This window comes from Pseudophryne corroboree, chromosome 5 (genome assembly GCF_028390025.1).
Source record: "Pseudophryne corroboree isolate aPseCor3 chromosome 5, aPseCor3.hap2, whole genome shotgun sequence".
Taxonomy (NCBI): Eukaryota; Metazoa; Chordata; class Amphibia; order Anura; family Myobatrachidae; genus Pseudophryne; species Pseudophryne corroboree.
The window spans coordinates 447065696-447085152 of NC_086448.1; the positions used below are offsets into that span (position 1 = coordinate 447065696).

The 19457-nt window shown below is 42.9% G+C and overlaps 1 protein-coding gene across 1 annotated transcript in view; it reads left to right on the forward strand.

The window, feature by feature from the left end:
* LOC134929613 (dynein axonemal heavy chain 5-like) overlaps positions 1–18777 on the forward strand; it is an 837675-nt gene extending 818898 nt beyond the window's left edge. The window contains exon 77 of the mRNA XM_063925200.1: positions 18159–18777. Coding sequence (XP_063781270.1) covers positions 18159–18377 — 219 coding nt within the window. The 3' untranslated portion in view covers positions 18378–18777. The remainder of the gene's footprint in view (positions 1–18158) is intronic.
* Positions 18778–19457: the final 680 nt, after the last annotated feature.

Genomic DNA, 19457 nt, shown 5'->3' on the forward strand with positions numbered 1-19457 from the left:
TTATCCCGTACTTGGACGATCTCCTTATAAAGGCGAGGTCCAGGGAGCAGTTGTTCGTCGGAGTAGCACTATCTCGGGAAGTGCTACAACAGCACGGCTGGATTCTGAATATTCCAAAGTCGCAGCTGGTTCCTACGACGCGTCTACTGTTCCTGGGTATGGTTCTGGACACAGAACAGGATAAAAAGAGTTTCTCCCGGAGGAGAAGTCCAAGGAGTTGTTGTCTCTAGACAGAGACCTCCTAATACGTATACAGGTGTCGGTGCATCAATGCACGCGAGCCCTGGGAAAGATGGTAGCTTCTTACGAAGAAATTCCATTCGCTAGGTCCCATGCAAGGATTTTCCAGTGGGATCTGTTGGACAAGTGGTCCCGGTCGCATCTTCAGATGCATCGGCGGATAACCCTGTCTCCAAGGGTCAGGGTGTCGCTGTTGTGGTGGCTGCAGAGTGCTCATCTTCTAGGGGGCCGCAGATTCGGCATACAGGACTGGGTCCTGGTGACCACGGATGCCAGCCTTCGAGGCTTGGGGGCAGTCACACAGGGAAGGAACTTCCAAGGCTATGGAAAAGTCAGGAGACTTCCCTACACATAAATATTCTGAAACTGAGGGCCATTTACAATGCCCTAAGTCAGGCTAGACCCCTGCTTCAACACCGGCCGGTGCTGATCCAGTCAGACAACATCACGGCGGTCGCGCATGTAAACCGACAGGGCGGCACAAGAAGCAGGATGGCGATGGCAGAAGCCACAAGGATTCTCCGATGGGCGGAAAATCATGTGTTAGCACTGTCAGCAGTGTTCATTCCCGGAGTGGACAACTATGAAACCTCCACCCGGGAGAGTGGGGACTTCATCCAGAAGTCTTCCAAATGATTGTACACCGTTGGGAAAGGCCACAGGTGGACATGATGGCGTCCCGCCTCAACTAAAAGTTACAAAGATATTGCGCCAGGTCAAGGACCCTCAGGCGATAGCTGTGGACGCTCTGGTAACACCGTGGGTGTACCAGTCGGTGTATGTGTTCCCTTCTCTGCCTCTCTTACCCAGGGTAATGAGAATAATAAGAAGGAGAGGAGTAAGAACTATACTCATTGTTCCGGGTTGGCCAAGAAGAGCTTGGTAACCAGAACTCCAAGAAATGATCTCAGAGGACCCATGGCCTCTGCCGCTCAGACAGGACCTGCTGCAGCAGGGGGCCTGTCTGTTCCAAGACGTACCGCGGCTGCGTTGACGGCATGGCGGTTGAACGCCGGATCCTGAAGGAAAAGGGAATTCCGGAGGAAGTTATCCCTACGCTATTTGAAGCTAGGAAAGAAGTGAACGCAAACCATTATCACCGCATATGGCGGAAATATGTTGCGTACTGTGAGGCCAGGAAGGCTCCAAAGGAGAAATTTCAGCTAGGTCGATTTCTGCACTTCCTACAGTCAGAGGTGACTATGGGCCTAAAATTGGGTTCCATTAAGGTCCAGATTTTGGCTCTATCGATTTTCTTCCAAAATTGAACTGGCTTCACTGCCTGAAGTTCAGACTTTTGTTAAGGGAGTGCTGCATAGTCAGCCCCCGTTTGTGCCTCCAGTGGCACCGTGGGATCTCAACGTGGTGTTGGATTTCCTGAAGTCGCATTGGGTTGAGCCACTTAAATCCGTGGAGCTATAATACCTCACGTTGAAAGTGGTCATTCTGTGGGCCTTGGCGTCGGCTAGGCGTGTATCAGAATTGGCGGCTTTGTCATACAAAAGCCCTTATCTGTATTTTATATGGATAAGGCGGAATTGAGGACTCGTTCCCAATTCCTTCCTAAGGTGGTATAATTTTTTAATGTGAACCAACCTATTGTGGTGCCTGCGGCTACTTGGGACTTGGAGGATTCCAAGTTACTGGATGTAGTCAGGGCCCTGAAAAGTATATGTTTCCAGGACAGCTGGAGTCAGGAACACTGACTCGCTATTTCTCCTGTATGCACCCAACAAGCTGGGTGCTCCTGCTTCTAAGCAGACGATTGCTCGCTGGATCTGTAGCACGATTCAACTTGCACATTCTGCGGCTGGACTGCCGCACCCTAATTCTGTAAAAGCCCATTCCACAAGAAAAGTGGGCTCTTCTTGGGCGGCTGCCCGAGGGGTCTCGGCTTTACAACTTTGCCGAGCTGTTACTTAGTCGGGTTAAAACATTTTTGTAAGAGTCTACAAGTTTGATACACTGGCTGAGGAGGACCTAGAGTTTGCTCATTCGGTGCTGCAGAGTCATCCGCACTCTCCCGCCCGTTTGGGAGCTTTGGTATAATCCCCATGGTCCTTACGGAGTCCCAGCATCCACTTAGGACGTCAGAGAAAATAAGATTTTACTCACCGGTAAATCTATTTCTCGTAGTCCGTAGTGGATGCTGGGCGCCCATCCCAAGTGCGGATTGTCTGCAATACTTGTTTATAGTTATTGCCTAACTAAAGGGTTATTGTTGAGCCATCTGTTGAGAGGCTCAGTTATATTTCATACTGTTAACTAGGTATAGTATCACAAGTTATACGGTGTGATTGGTGTGGCTGGTATGAGTCTTACCCGGGATTCAAAATCCTTCCTTATTGTGTCAGCTCTTCCGGGCACAGTATCCTAACTGAGGTCTGGAGGAGGGTCTTGGTGGGAGGAGCCAGTGCACACCAGGTAGTCCTAAAGCTTTCTTTAGTTGTGCCCAGTCTCCTGCGGAGCCGCTAATCCCCATGGTCCTTACGGAGTCCCAGCATCCACTACGGACTACGAGAAATAGATTTACCGGTGAGTAAAATCTTTTTTTTTTTTTGTCGCACACAGTACCTGTAAGACATTTTTTCTACTTGCACCACTAGTACACATGTTGGGATAAATCTGTAAGATTTTACCTATATAGTCAAAATCGTAAGGAAAGTTAGTACATATCTCATGGTGTTATGCAGCTTGCGATACTGATTTGATCCCGATGTGCACTCCCACAGGGTCGGTATCGCATGACTAAATAGACTATGCAGACAAGTCAATCTTTTGACTATCTAGTGCACTATCTAGTACAAAGTATAGTCAAAATTGGCGCTTAGTCAAAATCGTACATAGACAAAATCTCAAGCACAGATAGTCAAAATCTGTACTATCTGGGCTCTGGGGGAGTTCAAGGGAAATCGCATAGTCAAAATCAGGCACAGCAAGGATCTCACCGTGTGTACACACCTTTAGAAATGACAGAAACTGAATCATTGCTATTGTCATCTACTCCACTTAATCTCTATCCAAGGCTTGATACATCTCTGCTATACAGTAATGTTTTCTTGTGTAAAAATAACATTTAAAATCTAGTATTTTTCAAACTTCAATATAGCTGTAAAAAAAATAAAAGAATAAAAGTAACGAACACATATGTCATCCCAGTTGTTGTAACTTAGATAATTGAACTTTTTTTCTACTGTGGCGTTTATTTGTCGTTTACAAGAACTAGTGCAGTTCTCATGAGTGTTAGACACTGACTGGTGTGTACGGGGTCCCCTGTCATATGTACAGTGCATTAATGTAGTAAATATAGATGGCCTCACGCTCACCAACACTGACTTTATTATTATACATACTGTATATTATATTATATTATACTGCATTCCCAGGACTATGGGTTATTCACTACAGTGCATAATCTCATAGAACTATCAGTATTTATTATATTTATGAATGGGCCCAAATCACACACTGTAGTTTGTTATGTACAGTTTTTTTGTGTGTACTAAATAAAATTACACCTTACCTTTATGGTGGTTTCTCTGCAATGGGGAGCCTCAGAAGAAATTGATCCTCCCTGGGCAGACTATGTCTTATGGCGGTATTCACTGTTCTTGTAGGAAATCCCATCGCCCAGAAGATGCCTGTTTGTGTAGGAATATAACCAGTGTCAACATTGTACAAGCGGTTCAACCAGACTTATGCCCCCTGTGTCTCCTCCTGCCCAATTTCCCCTCCAGCCTTCTGCCACATGTCTTTTCAGCCTCCTGCCCTCTGCCAATCCAGACTCCTATCTTTCCAGCCCCGCTGTCACTCCAGCCACCTGCCCCATCACTCAAGCCCCCAGTCTCCAGAGCCTCCTGCCCCATCACTCCAGCCTCCTTCCCACCTGTCTCTCCAGCCTCCTGTCTCTTCAGCCTCCTGCCCCCTGTCATTTCAACATCCTGAGTCCTGACACTCCAGTCTCCTCTGTCACCTCAAGAGCCTGTCCTCTCCAATTTACCTTCTTCTTTTGACCGCCTGCATGCTCTGATTTCTCAGTTGGCAGATTGTATAGAGACTGTTCTCTGTTACACATCACGTCAGGTGTTTGCACATACTGTACGTAGCTTATGAATATTTTGATGAAAAGACGTAGAACAATCTTGGATTTGCCCATGAAGGGCATGAGAGATTGCCTGTAAACTTAAAAACAAGGGTGCCAAATTATTTTGGTATGCCAATCGAGGACAAAAAAACCTGTTTGGGTGGCTTTACAGGTATTGGAGTGATCAAAACCTAATTTAAATAATGTCACACAAGTAATATATTAGAAGGGCTGGAACTATTTTTTTTTAATTAGTTAAGAGAAAATTTGCAAAAGTCAATCTTTTCCCAATTTTTCTCATATATTAAATAAATGAAATCAATTAAGTGCAATAAAAACAAAAATTAATTTAATATAAAAGATGAAATATAACAATATAATACAGTTAACTATTATTTTTTATATAGATGCAGTAAATAATGGGGACATCTAGCTTATTTGAAAAAGACTGAGAAAGACCATCGGTGCTTGTTATCTGTCCAGCAGGGGCACTATTTAATTCACGTTCTAGATTGCAATTTCATTATTAACTTCAGCAGCCGCTGTTCACATTAATAATTTAAAATATGCCAATAAGTGTTGTTCTCTTTGCATAATCCTTTCATAAATATTTATGGAATGATAAAGAGAAAGTTAAATCCAGATAAAAATAGGGTGAATTTACTTTAAAAATCAAATCTTCATTACCGTCTGGAAGCCTGCTGTGAATTCTTAACCCCATGCTCCCACATATTACCCATACACTACATGCTTTAATAGGAGACATGATGGTGTACTGGTAACAGTGAGGGAGCAGTTTTGTTAACCATAATTATAGCGACCAGCAAGATCCTGACAAAGCAGAAAATGAAAGTAAACACTGGAACTGTTGCCATGGTTGCCATCACTTTTTTTCATCTGTGCATCAGTTTCATGTGCTCTGGCATTCAGCACATAAACGTGTATTTATAACATATGTGTTCCCTTCCATGCAAAACTCTGTTATATAAGTGAAGAGTATTCGCTTGCTGAAAAGAGCTGTTAAACCTACTGTCCTGCTACATCTTATTATTTATACACCATTACCATATTAAACAGCACTTTATAGACAATTATTACTATCTTAATTGCTAGTCCATGCTCCATTTGTGCTTCAGGAGACTGGAGCCCTGAGACAAACCCATGGAAACACAGAGAGAAGATATAGGGGCAGTTTTATTAAGCTCCTAACTGCCATATCACAGGCTGTGTTTGAAAAATGTCAGTTAGGATCTGATTGGCTGGTCCTTTATCACCTTACAATTTATCACTTCACCGAGCTTAATAGATCTGCCCCATAATCTCCACGCAGATAGTGCCCTGAAATAAGTCCAAGACCTCAGTGCTGTGAAGCAGCATTGCTAACCACTGTGCCACCACACTAGCCCAATACCTTGCTTATCACAGTATTTTTACTGAAGTTTCATGATACTGATTAGCTATAACTACTAGAAATAAAACGAAGTTTTACATTTCCTAGGTCGTGTTATTTGTTATGCAAATTGTTTAAATTTACATGCTTTTTAACAGCCAGTAAGGAGTGGATTTTACAGAGATGAACGTTATGTCATAGGATTATTTTGGTACTCAGTTTGAAAAATATGGGAGCACTAACTAAACCCAAGATGTAATTTGTAGTTCCTTTCCAACTGTCTCTTCTTTGGTATTCTCTGGCTTTTTGCAAAACAGACCATTCTTCCTCATCTGTAGTCATTGGAAACAGAATCATCCAAAGGTGATGGAGTTGATTAATCCATTGATTTGTGTTCTCATTCACATATCTCATTACTGCTGCAAGTAGACAGTTCCAGACTCCTTTAACAAGCACTGCCCACTTACCAAGATACAAAGATATCTTAAACTGGAGTGTTGCTGCTGTTGTGATAAATAAGGTCAATTATATTGTAATTAACTGTTTTCCCAGGACAATGAAACAGCTAAAGTGATTGAAGTTTTAGAAGCTTCTTCATTTAATAAGTTTCTTTTGCTTCTATTACATTATGCTAAACAATATTATTCCACACATTGTGGTTTGTAAAATTAACAGTTTGGCTCTATATATGTAATCTGATAGGATATATTACATATAAAGTGACAATATATTGTCCTGTGTAAAAAAATAAAATAAAAAAATCTGCCATTAAATCAGTCTACAAAAAGAAGAATGGGAATTAACTGATGTTCCATTCACCATGAAGGGGGTTAGAGATATTTCTGGTGAAGAGTTTGCAGCTATGAGTACATGGCTACTTTGAAGGCAAATTGTGGTATCTATGATTTACTACCGGAATCTAGGCTTAATACTCCTGTTGGTGGATTTCTTGCGACTTTTCACATGTCAAGCATTTGTTTCCAGTTTGGTCATCTACAAGCATTTGTGTATCTTCAGGAGCAATTTGAAGATCAGATCTAGGAACTTCTCAGTAGTATAGCAATTGGTTTATTTTGGTAAGAGTCCCTAGAAAAATCCAAACACTGCTTGTGAGTCTCTGCAATAGTCCACACTTGAAATTGGTCATTACTACCTTCTATTAGCTTTAGTCACCTTTATAACAAAGGTTGTAACTCCCCATATGCTCCACTGGGAGGCTTGGCTTAAGAATAGAAAAGGAAATTGTTTGGGCACCTAGAGACCTTGCTTTAATCAATCCAAGGGCTGCTCACTCAATATTGAGGAGCTGACCACCAATTAACCTTAAGGGCGCAAATAAAAAACAAAAGTAGTGATCGCAGAAGTATAAAATGTATTGAACATGGACTTCCTGCCCTGCCCTCCATTCTGTGAGCAGCTCTGCTCTGTCTCCAGCTAAATCCTCTTTCCACGGATGTTTTACATCCTCCAGCTTGCCTCCTAGGACCTCCAGAGTCTCCACAGGCTCCCCTGCCCTGTATGGAGAGGTTTCTTACCCCTCAGATGCCAGGAAAAGCACAAAGAAACTGCACTGACCGGCGCCCATCTGAATCCAAGATGGCGCAAGCAACTGCACACCCGGGACCTGGGCTGCTTCCCACAGAGGAAAGTCTCTTCTCTCACACCCCTGCAGGTACCTCTGATGCTTATATTACTTATGGAGAAGTGGTACATGCGATTGCTGAGGCTATGGAATCGATGTTAAAAAAAACAAACAGACCTCTTCCAGCAGAGCAGAGCTGCAATTGAGGGTCAGGTGCAAAAGCTGGCTGAACGTGTGTGTCCACAACTGAACATACTGCTGGGAATAATTTACAAGATATGCACACTTTAAAAACGGACTTTCTGCATTGCAGAAGTCTCATTTCCAGCTGTTTTCTAAAGTTGACGATCTAGAAAATAGGTCGAGAATAACCTCCGGGTCGTGGGGTTGCCGGAGACTTTAAAAGGACCTGATCTCTTTAAGTTTCTCAGTGTGACTATTCCTCAATTACTGGATATACCTATTGGTGGTCCGGACCTCATTATTGAAAGAGCTCACCGCTTAGGCCCGCAGACGAATACACCTGATCGCAGACCGCGAGTTGTTATATTTAAATGCCTTAATTATGTCCACAAAGAGTAGATCTGGTCTGCTTCCCGTAAACACTGGAATCTGTCCTGGGAAGGTCATAAGCTGCTGATTTTTCAAGACTTTTCTACAAAAGTCACCAGGGTTAGAAAAGCATTCTCTCCGGTCTGTCAGTCTCTGATACAAAAAGGCTGAAAGTTTGCTCTCCTGTTCCTGGCTCGTCTCCGGATTTACACTGGTGACGGCTTCACTGATTTCACATCTGCCCCTGATGCGGAGAATTATCTACAGGAATTGGACACATATTCTCGTGCTGACTCACCTGCGTCCCTCGCTTTAAGTGCTGCTTATTGATTATCCGGATTCTATTTTTGGTCCCTGTTTTTAATACTTTCCTTACAGCCTTCTACATATGTTTTTTTCTTTGGAGGCGACTCTACTGACGTTTGTTTCAGCTACAGCTGGGTGTCGTTAGGAGCTGTTAAGCTGGACACTTGGCGAGCACTTAACACCTGTGCTCAGCGGAAGTTCACGGTTTGCTATTTGGGCAGTATGCTTGTCATGCTGCTGTGTTTTGTTTATTCTGTGTACTATATGTTTGTTTTTCTCTTCTGTTTGTACTTCTCTCCCCCTGTGCGTCTCTCTCCATCTATTCTTCCCACTCCCACTCCCCTGCTTGGCTGGCAACTATATGCTCTAGGGCTCCTCTATATGTACACTGTTATATTGCTTCCTTTTATGTTATTTCAACTGTATATTCCGTGTACTCTTTATATGCTTTAATGTGTTCTTATGGCTCAATTTAAATTAGGCACCTGGAATATTGGGGGGCTTCAATTCCCCCATTAAAAGTAAAAAAAATACTGCTGTATCTGAATAAGCTGCACTTAGATAAGATTTTCTTGCAGGAGATACATCTACTCCCCTCAGAAATTGTTAAGTTAAATACCATGGAATGGAAAGTTTTGGTGGCGGAATTCGAAGTCAAGAGGAGTTATCCTATTAGTAAAAAGCATCCTTCCTGTCTCTGTGACATCCACAAATGTAGACCCGGCGGGTCGCTACCTTATTGTGGAGGCACTACTGTATGACGTCCCATATGTTTTGTGCAACATTTATGCTCCTAACCGCTATGATAAGCTGTTTTTCCGCTCTGTTTTGTCTCATCTCTATCCTCTAACTTTAACTCGTTTGTGGTGATTTTAATATAGTGGTTTCCCATGCAATGGATTGTCAGTACCCTGAATGGCGATCCACATTCCCGCCTAAATTTGGTATTTCTTATTTTATGAAACAATTTAATTTGACGGATGTATGGAGGGCCAAGCGCCCAATAGACCGGGACTTCACCTGCCTTTCGGCAGCCCATGGATCACTGCCCCGCCTTGATTATATCTTCACTTCCGATGTCCCTTATGTGAGAGTTTTAGACTCCTACACAGAACCGATTGGCCTATCTGACCACGCCTTTGTGTGGATCTCCTTGGCGACACCTGTAGACAAGGGCTCCTTTAAGCAGTGGAGATTTCCTGCCCATTTAGCCTCCTCCCTGAAATTTCGTGACAGGATTCTTACATCCTGGCTGGACTAAGCTCACGACAATGCTGATCATGCTACTGCTAATCCTGCACTGTTTTGGCAAGCCTCTAAGGCATTGATTCGAGCAAATATTATTTCATTTGTGACAGATAATCAGAGGAAATTTTTAGAGACTTTCAAGTCGGCGCAGTTAAGACTTACTGACTCATTCGTAGATTCAAAGCTGCCCCTACCCCGTCTAATAAGCAGAGTTATTTGGAATGTAAAACCCATTTTGACAAAGTATGGACGGCTATGGGGGATCGCTATACTTTTAACAAAGGTTACCAATTTTATAAATATGGCAACAAAACTGGCCAAACGCTGTCCAATCTCTTCCGGGGCCCTCGTCTGCCTACTCTCATCAAACGTCTATGTAGAGAAGCGGGTGTTTACACCTCCTCTAGTGAACAGGTTATTGAGGAAGTGCACTTATTTTATACCACTCTATATACTGCCTCGCCCTCTAATACACAAAATAGCTATAACATTTGGTCAAATATATCCCCACCCCAATTGTCATCTGATTCTGCGGCCTCCCTTACCGCTCCCATCACCTTGGAGGAAGTTCAGAGGACTATTAAAGAGTTACAATTAGGAAAAACCCCTGGTCCTGACCGGTTTAGTGGAGAATACTACAGGCTTCTTTCTGATACAATTAGTGAACCCCTTACTGATATGTATAATTACATATTATCTACTCACTCATTACCCTTATACTTTAATTCGGCCATTTACTTATGCCCTCCCTGATTCATGAGGACCAGACGGGTTTTATTTGGGGGAGGCACTCCACTGCTACTATTCGAAGGGTACTGGCCACGGCTTAGTGGCAACGCTCCACTACTGCTCCAGGCTTATCGGCTATTATTTCCTTTGATGCTGAGAAGGCCTTTGACCTGGTGTCCTGGGACCATTTATTTACTACACTTTATCGGTTTGGATTCACTCAGGATTTTATCACAATCTTGAGCTCACTTTATACAAATTCTGCATCGCAGATATCCTGTAATGGCTATATTTTTAACCCTTTTTCTATTTCCCGGGGCACCAGGCAGGGCTGTCCGTTCTCACCACTCCTTTTTGCGCTTGCTCTTGAGCTGCTGGCCATCGCCCTTTGCCAGTCCTCAGCATTTCGGGAAATCCGGGTCGGTACTGTGGAGTTCAAAGTCGCTCTGTTTGTGGACAACATGCTGCTATTTATGTCTGACCTGGCTTCCTCGCTCCCAGGGGCTCTTAGACTTATAGATTTCTATGGTTCATTTTCAGGTTACAAAATTAATGTTGCCAAATCAGAGTATTTACCCTTATCAGGGGACCCTAGCGAGTTCCGTAAACTTACCGTTCTTTCCCATTTACATTAGCCACCCCAGTCCTTAAATATTTGGGTGTTTATTTCCCTCTAGACATTCACAATCTTTACTCAGTCAATTTTGCCCACGTCCTACAAGCTATCCCCAAATTATTAGATACTTGGTCGTCTCTGCCTTTATCTATTTTGTGTAGAGTTGCTGTTCTCAAGAGTGTAATATTTCCCAAGATCACATATGTCATGCAAATGCTTCCTATTGCCATAGCTAAATGGGATGTCCTCCTCTTACAAAGAATTTTCACGAAATTTCTATGGAACAATGGCAAACCTAGGATAGCACTGGCCAAGCTTCGACAGCCTCGGGTAGATGGTGGATTGGGTGTTCCTGACCTTGGATTGTTTTCTCATGCAGTTTTTTTTTAGGTATATATCTGATTGGTTACTAGACAGGTCTATCTACACATCTCTACCTTTTGAAAGGGAACTGTTTATGCATTATTCTCCAAGTGCCTTACTACATATGTAATGTAAGATGGTTCCTAAGCAGCTCCTATTGAACCCTCTGTTTAGAGACACTTATGCCGCTTGGCAAGCAATTAATCTAAAGATTAAACGTATTTGGAAATTTACTCCCTATATTCCTATATGTGGTAATTCTTCGTTCACCCCGGCCTTGAAGAGTGGGACTTTTACGGTTTGGAAACAACATGGTATAATGACCATTAAGAATGTGTTTGACCCTGGAGGTGTAATTAAATCCTTCCAATCCCTTAAGGAAGAGTATGACATTTCCAATAAGTTCATTTACATGTACTTACAACTATACCATTATGTACAGTCCCTGCCTTCTTTCTCTTCTTCCATACTAGCCAATGACCCCTTAGTACAACTTCTTAACTCATTGCGAACCCGTTGTTAGGCGCCGAGGGTCCGCTCGTCAGTGCGGCCCGGCGCCTAGCAACCAGGGACGCCGTACGCGGACAGCCGCCGGCTCCCTGGCAACGCTAGACGCCGGGCGCACGGAGCCGCACAGACCCTAGCAACGGGGACGTCACTGTCGGACCGCGTTCCCCGTTGCTGGGTCCAAAGTTAATTACCACACTTGTTTCCTGGCCGTGCAGTATGGCAGCTGCACGGCATGTTTGTAATTAGCCCTGTCTGGCACCTGATTGGAGGGCTTCCATTTAAAGGCACTCTCAGGACTTCTCACAGACGCCGGTAATAGCTTCCTGTTTGCTGTATCTGTTGCAGAGAGTGTTTCCAGTCCTGCTCTATCCGGTCGTTCCTGTCCTCAGTGGTCCAGTACTCGGAAGTTGTCATCTGTTCCTGGAGTCCTGACCGAGCACCTTTAACATCCTGTGGTGTTCGTGAGTCGCGGCGTAGCCGTGTGTTGCGGCTTGACCGCTTACTATTTATTATTTGTTATATTGAGTCTCGGAGCTTTTGCGGAGGATTCCGCTCCCACAAATCCACTCTGGTATCCAGCGGTGCTGGGTAGGAGTAACGGATTAGTGGATTTTGGTTGTCCTTTTCCCTGGCGGTTTGTCCGCACATACTTCTGGTTTAAGTTTAGTTAGCTTGTAGCCCCTGGCCTGGTTGTTTAGTCAGAGGGCCCCTTGTTATCACCCTGTCTCGGATTTCCCTTTGTCTCCCATTAAGACCTGAGGGGGCATCGGAGTTGGGCAGACATAATCCGCCCTTCAAACGCGGCTGCCATGGGCTCAAGCAACCATAGTCTCGCAGGGGATTTCTGATAACACGGGCGAGACAACGGAGTTAGGGCGCCAGGGGTTACTAGGCTTTCCTGCTCCCGTAACCAGCATTCCCTTCCAGTACTCTGGCCTTTGTCATAAGATCTCCTCTGGTCAGAAGTACTGGAATCATAACACCCGTTCTTATCATACTAAAATGTTGGTTGGCCTGTTAGCTGTTAATAACCGTGTTACTATATGGAGGGAAACACACAACAGTTGGTCGAAGGATATCCCCATCTTCCCCCAAATTTAATGAGTTATTATTACACTTTGACTCAGATATGAGACACCTTTGCACTGCTATGTTGCAGGAGTTCCACATCTGAGTATTAAACAGGTCCTATATTTCTCAATATCAAAGGAGTCATCTGGTAGACGCAGAATATGGGCACTGCCCTAAATGCAATTCACCCAAGGCATCCTTTTACCATAATTATTGGCAGTGTCATAAGATAGCTCGATTTTGGAATAAAGTTGTGGCCTATATTAATAGACTATTTTTCATTGCAGCTTAAACCAGACCCTTTAGTCCTCCTCTGCTTATATTGTTGTAGTTTGAATCTGGGCCCACATAGTAACTCTATCATACCGTTACTTGTAATTATTATAAAGGTGCCAGAAAGACTATCCTCTTGCATTGGATTGATAAGCGCCCACCCTCTCTATCTACAATGCAATAACTCTTGCTTAAAATATTATATTATGACAGGAGGGCAGCCTTCCCTGTTGTAGAAAAGGGGGTAATAAAATTTAACAAAAAGTGGGGCTCTCTCATTGAGTCCCTACCTCCACAAACGCAATCTCAAATACTACAGGCATTTGACTCCACCAGCTGGTTTATGTTAAGACAGCTTTCCTAAGGGATTTACCTTAAATATTGCGATGTGTAACGTGTACTCCCTCCCCCCCCCTCTTTTCCCCTTCGTGTTTTCCTCCCCCTTGTCTTGCTCTTTGTTTGTTCCTATCACTGTTTGTCGGTTCTTTACATATTTGATTTATTGCTATGATTTTAGGGTAAAGCAAAGTGTTTCTGTGATTTCAAGCTGGGTCTGACCTTTTGTTTTGTTTTTTTACTATATACTTTATGTATGGCACTTTGTTATTTTCTACATGTTTGGATGGTTTATATCTTTCAAATGTGGACTTTACATTTTGATTTGCGGCGCCTTATCATTGGATTTCTTGGCATACGTACTGTATAGACAAATCTGGATTATTTGCTTGGACTGTTAGCCCTCATTATGCCTACTTTTAAGAACTGACTCACTACCCTAAATTGTATCAATTTTCCTTTTTGGTATTTTGTGATATGTTGGCTACTGAAAACTTTTAATAAACAGATTTTTTAAAAACTAAATAAAAATGTATTGAACATTGAGTCTAAAAGACATTAATTATTGTCCATAAATAATACACTGTATCTACTTATAGAAAGACATGAACATATGTACTGAGGTGGTCATTCCGAGTTGATCGCAACCAGCAACTTTTTGCTGCTGCTGCGATCAACTAGTACACGCCTATGGGGTAGTGTATTTTAGCTTAGCAGGGCTGCGATCGCTTGTGCAGCCATGCTAAGCTAAAAAAAATTTCAAGCAAAAGAAGACCAGCCCTATACCTACTTACCCTGTGCGACGATCTCTGCGATGCTGGAGCCGGCTTTGATGTCAGACATCCGCCCTCCGTTCTCCTGGACACGCCTGCGTTTTCCTTACCACGCCACGAAAACGGCAGCCAACGGTCCGGATCCGCCCAGGAACGCCTTCTTCTTGTCAATCTTCTTGCGGTCGGCTCTGCGACCACTTTCTTCGTTGGACGCAACGTAACCCGGCAACCCCTGTCGCCGGGCAATGTCGCGCAAGCACATTGCGGCCGCCGCGCATGCGCATTCCGGACCCGTTCGCAGCGATAAACCGCTGCGTGCGAACAGGTCGGAATGACCCCCTGTATGTACAAATATGACATAAATAAGAGAAAAAATAAAACCCATAATAATATCAGTGTTCTTAGAATTCTCTGATGTACAGATGTGTACTCATACATTGTTGCTGCAGTCGTGCCAAACAGCGCCTCTTGCTGCGCCAGGTCTCATAAGACTCTGCAAGCGCTGGGTGTCTATTTTTGTGTCTTTTACCCAAAAAATCCAACTTAGTCGCAACGTAGTGAGACTAGGACGTACCAGGAGACTTTGCTGATTAGTTTAATATGCGATACGTGTATATCTCTGTGTGGCTGAGTCTCTGAATCTGCAAATAAAGCACTACAGTGCAGCGGGTGCGGCTTTCCAATACAATATTATGACACACTGATATGAAAGTGTTGCATATCCGCACTGCGTTGCAACTAAGGTGCATTTTTGGTAAAAAAGACACCCAATGCTAGCAGAGTCTCACAGGACCTGGCGGCTCACTCCTGCCAGGCATCTCACGCTGCATGGCGTATTGAGGCTAGATGTATGAGGACACATCTGTATTCAGTCATCTCAAATGGTGTCAATTTAAATATTGATGTAAGACAGCTAGCATTTATCCTCACTCATAAATCATGTACAAATAAAAAAGTGAGGAGCTGTCAACTTTGTAGATCTGTTAATTGCAACCAGATATTTTGGTGATCCAAGAAAGTGTTTGAAAGAAAGTAGCTACAGTATGAGTCACCTGATATGGTTACTGCAGTATGTATCGGCATAAAACCATGAACATTTTCCTTTTTGACAGTTGAATAAGAAATAGGAATAACTGTTAACTACCTTAATCAGCCATGAAAGTAGCCTTACATTCTGTTGTGTGGTCCCAGTATCCATAAGCTGCTGGATATCTAAAAGCTGACTGGCCTTTCAGTAGATTTAGAAAGTCAGGCACAAGTAGAAGCCTGCAGTATGATTCACAGTAATTATACACACAGTTAACCGGACATCAGCAAGGCGGTGGTGCTGATAAATGACTGTACAGTAGCTGACAGTGAAAATAGCAGCTGCACACGGAACCTATCCGTCCTTTGTCCACAATGCACCGGTAATTCTCAGGTGGTGCTGGGCAGCAGTATCAATGACAGGCAGCTGTAAGCAAATTATTGGAGACACGAAGAGGGAAACCCAGCAATCTACAGCTCACAATGTGCCAGTTTAAGCCAATGATAATTAAGGCTGTCAGTGGCTGTTAGCAGTAGTTATAATGAAATACAATATCTTTCCATAGGTTCAGCAGTGTGAAAGTAAGTTCTAACGCGTTTCTTAGTTCAGATATACTGACTGTTTCTTCAGAGGAAATGAGCTTTTCCTCTGAGGAATGCTCTGCGCCGAACATTCTACTACCGACTCCAATTTACCTGAAACTACTACAGTATTGGCAAGTAGGTGCCTAAATAGCTTTTGTTGAGGCTGTCGCTGTGCCAAGTAATACTTAAATGTCTGCCGGGCATGACCTCCAGTACAGTCTCTATGGAAATATGTCTTCATTTTAACCATCACTATGTTTAGACATGAATTCAGATCCTTAATTGGCTCTTCTCCTTTGCAAACCTTTTAACATGCCTACAATTATCTTCGTTCTGGTTCATCATACCTACCTGGCAGCCAAATGCTGCATTGCTAAAACTTGGAACAAAGATTATTCTGCTATTGTGTAAATATGGGTAACATTTGTGGATCGGCATTATGGAAACATTGTATGCTTTACCTGTGAATGCTACAGAACTGTTTTCTAACATTTAAGCTGCGTATACACTTTACAGTTATCTGGCAGATGATCTGCCAGATAATTGTATAGAGTATGCCCAGCTTCAGGCACATTGGGATGCCCACTACTGGCAATTACGGAAATTTATACTTTCTTTTGCCTACGTTTTTGAATCCTATACTTTCTAATTTAGTCTACATTAAAAATAAAGAAGTCAATTTTGTATTGTTTTTTATATTTTAGTAATGCTGTTATTATACTTTATGTAGTATTTTGATACTTTAATATTGGGTATCTGTAGTCCAATAAATACTATTGTTAAAAATAAAAAATATATACATGGACAATGTGTCAGATTGTGAGAAAATATTCACAATTGCATGCTCCAGTAACTATAGTAGCTGAGCCACAACAGGGGCCTCCAGCTAGGATCTGTGATTTACCTCTCAGTGTGCTGTGGGTTCTTTGGTTCTGTTTAATAAAGTGGGTGTGGCTAGCACTCAAATGGGGAGATGTATCAAACCTTTGAGAGAGATAAAGTGGGGAAGTTGCCCATAGCAACTAATAAGCATCTGTAATTTTATAAACTGGGCTAGATAAATGAAAACTACATAGAAGCTGTTTTGTTGCTATGGGCAACTTCTCTACTTTCTCTCGAATGTTTTATACATCTCCCCTTATGTCAGCTTTCTGTTTGTTGATACATATAGCTCTTCTCCACTCATTCTGAGTATGCTCAATGCTCACCCTAGAGAACACACAAAGCAGAGTGACACCAGAGGCAGGGCCGTCTTAACAGCAGTATGGGCCCCTGGGCACAGCAATACACTGGGGCCCCTACCCATCCTCCATGGGTGGGGGTGCTATCAGCGGCAGCTTTGATGTCCCGTGGGCGGTAGGGGGTGTTCTATCTTCCGCTCAGCATGTAGGACCTGGAGCAGTAATTTCTGCTAATTACTCCTTTACTGCACAGATGGGGCAGGAGGGAGAACACAAAACTGTAGAAGGAGGCATTGGGCTGAATGAAGGGGCCCCGGTACATGACTTCCAGGGTGGTAGGGGGTGTTTAATACGTAAGGGAGGGGCCGATAGTGGAGTGGGCTTAATTTTCATCATTTTCTGGTGAGAGAGCAGCTTGCTTGACTGCAGATATCTCCAGTTCCTGGAAAAAGATTTCTTAGCTTTGCATGGGATAAAAAATTATAGTGTCTCACCTGTCAGGAGGAACTGGGGACTTGGGGATCAGAGTTCAGGAGCCAGAGCAATCCACCAACAAATATATAAAACTACATATTAGGCATGTGGAGCTTGAGCAGGGACCAGCTGCGAGAAGGCTGATATCTCTGGTTCTGGGCATAGTAGAGACAAGCTGCCAGTGTCTAACAAACATGGAGAGTCCCAGCTTTTGAAATGTACCCTCAGAAAAACTTAGTCATACAGAGCCCGAGATATCTGGCTGGGAAGAGCAGTTAACAGGCTTGGATGGGGACCACTGCTTTGAAGTCAGATATCTCTGGTTCCCTAGGGCTGATTTTCAAAAATCTGGTACCCCTGGAAAGAGGGGACCCTAGGCTATCAGCCTAGGACCCTTATACTCCTGGGGCCTTTGGGCAAGTGCGCATTGAGCCCATACGAAAAGACGTCCCTGACCAGAGGGATGCTCTCTGTTCAATTATTTGTGGTATGCAAGGATTAGGACAAAATGTATTGAAGATTGCAGTAATCCTTAAAGTACAGTAGTTTGATCTGTACAATTAGTTGTCTTCAAATTCATTAATGGGACCAGATCTACAACACTGATAAATTAGAAGCATCTCATTCTATAATGACATACTTTACTGTCAACTGTGACTTGGAGTATACACTAGTTGTTAGAAATAAGTAGATTTAATTTGAAAATATAGGTCTATATGCTTTTAATCATGAATATATGTGGAAGTGTAATAAAAATTATGCCTCTTTAATCAGAGTAGCATTTAATGCTGTAATTAATGTTTCACTGTTTCTTTCCAGGTGCTGTTTACTAATCTGCCTGTAGTTCATGTCTATGCAGTGAGCACCATGGGCCCTGCAGACCCCAAGAAACAGATGAATAGCCTCTACTCCTGCCCAGTGTACAAGAAGCCACGTAGGACTGATCTCACTTACATTTTCTCCCTGTACCTGAGAACTGTCTTTGTGCCCGACCACTGGACAATGAGGGGTGTTGCTCTGCTTTGTGACAATAAATGAATAAAGGGAGGTGATAGAATACTTAAGAAGACATTACAATTAAAAAATAATGAGCTAAAAAACAGGCAGTGTACTCAACTGAGTGAATGGCATGATAACTTCAAAAACATTCCTATAGTTTGGTTTATACTTGTTCTCTTCTGCAGTCATTAGCTTTGCAGAATACATTATTTTTTTATAACCTGTCCTTTTGTAACTGTAACATGTAGACTCCAGCTTATGAAACACTTACATAGGAGTACAGTGTCACTGAATTAAACGTAATGCAGAGTATGTTACACTATAATGAAATTAGCAATTGGTGACATTTAGTCTCTTTCAGGATCATACAACAAATGTCAAGTTTATTCTGTACACGTTGTTTCTGGATTTGTGCCTATTAAACATTTACTTAAAATCTTGTCATGTTCGCATTGTTTGAAAATGTAGTCCTTGTATTTTTTCACAAAACTATAATTCATTTTAAAATTTGATTCAATGCTCCATATATAATTGATGCAATAAAAGAACTTTGAAGGGAGGGGGGAGTACATAGTATCTGGCCCAGGCTTGTCAAGCATGGGTAACCACCCCACCCAAGTTGGTATAGCTTCCTCAAAGCGCTTCATCCCGTATTGAGGCCCTTTTAAGCTCTTGGTGGAACTTGATGCAATATAAAATAAAGTATATCAAGTGGTATGCATAAAATTATGATTTCCACTATATTATAATGCATTGCATATACATGTGGCTGCAGTGAAGTTATGGCACTCATCGTGATTATCTTCTTGATGAATACTGTTAAGTAAAAAGGTTTAAATAAATAAGAAATTTGCCCCGCACCACAGGAACCAGCCGCAGAGCCTCTAGCATGGGCTGATGTTGGAGTAGCCGTGCCTCTAGCATGGGCTGATGTTGGAGTAGCCGTGCCTCTAGCTTGGGCTGATGTTGGAGTAGCCGTGCCTCTAGCATAGGCTGATGTTGGAGCAGCGGTGCCTCTAGCATGGGTTGATGTTGGAGTAGCAGTGCCTCTAGCATGGGCTGATGTTGGAGTAGCTGTGCATCTAGCTTGGTCTGATGTTGGAGCAGTGGTGCCTCTCA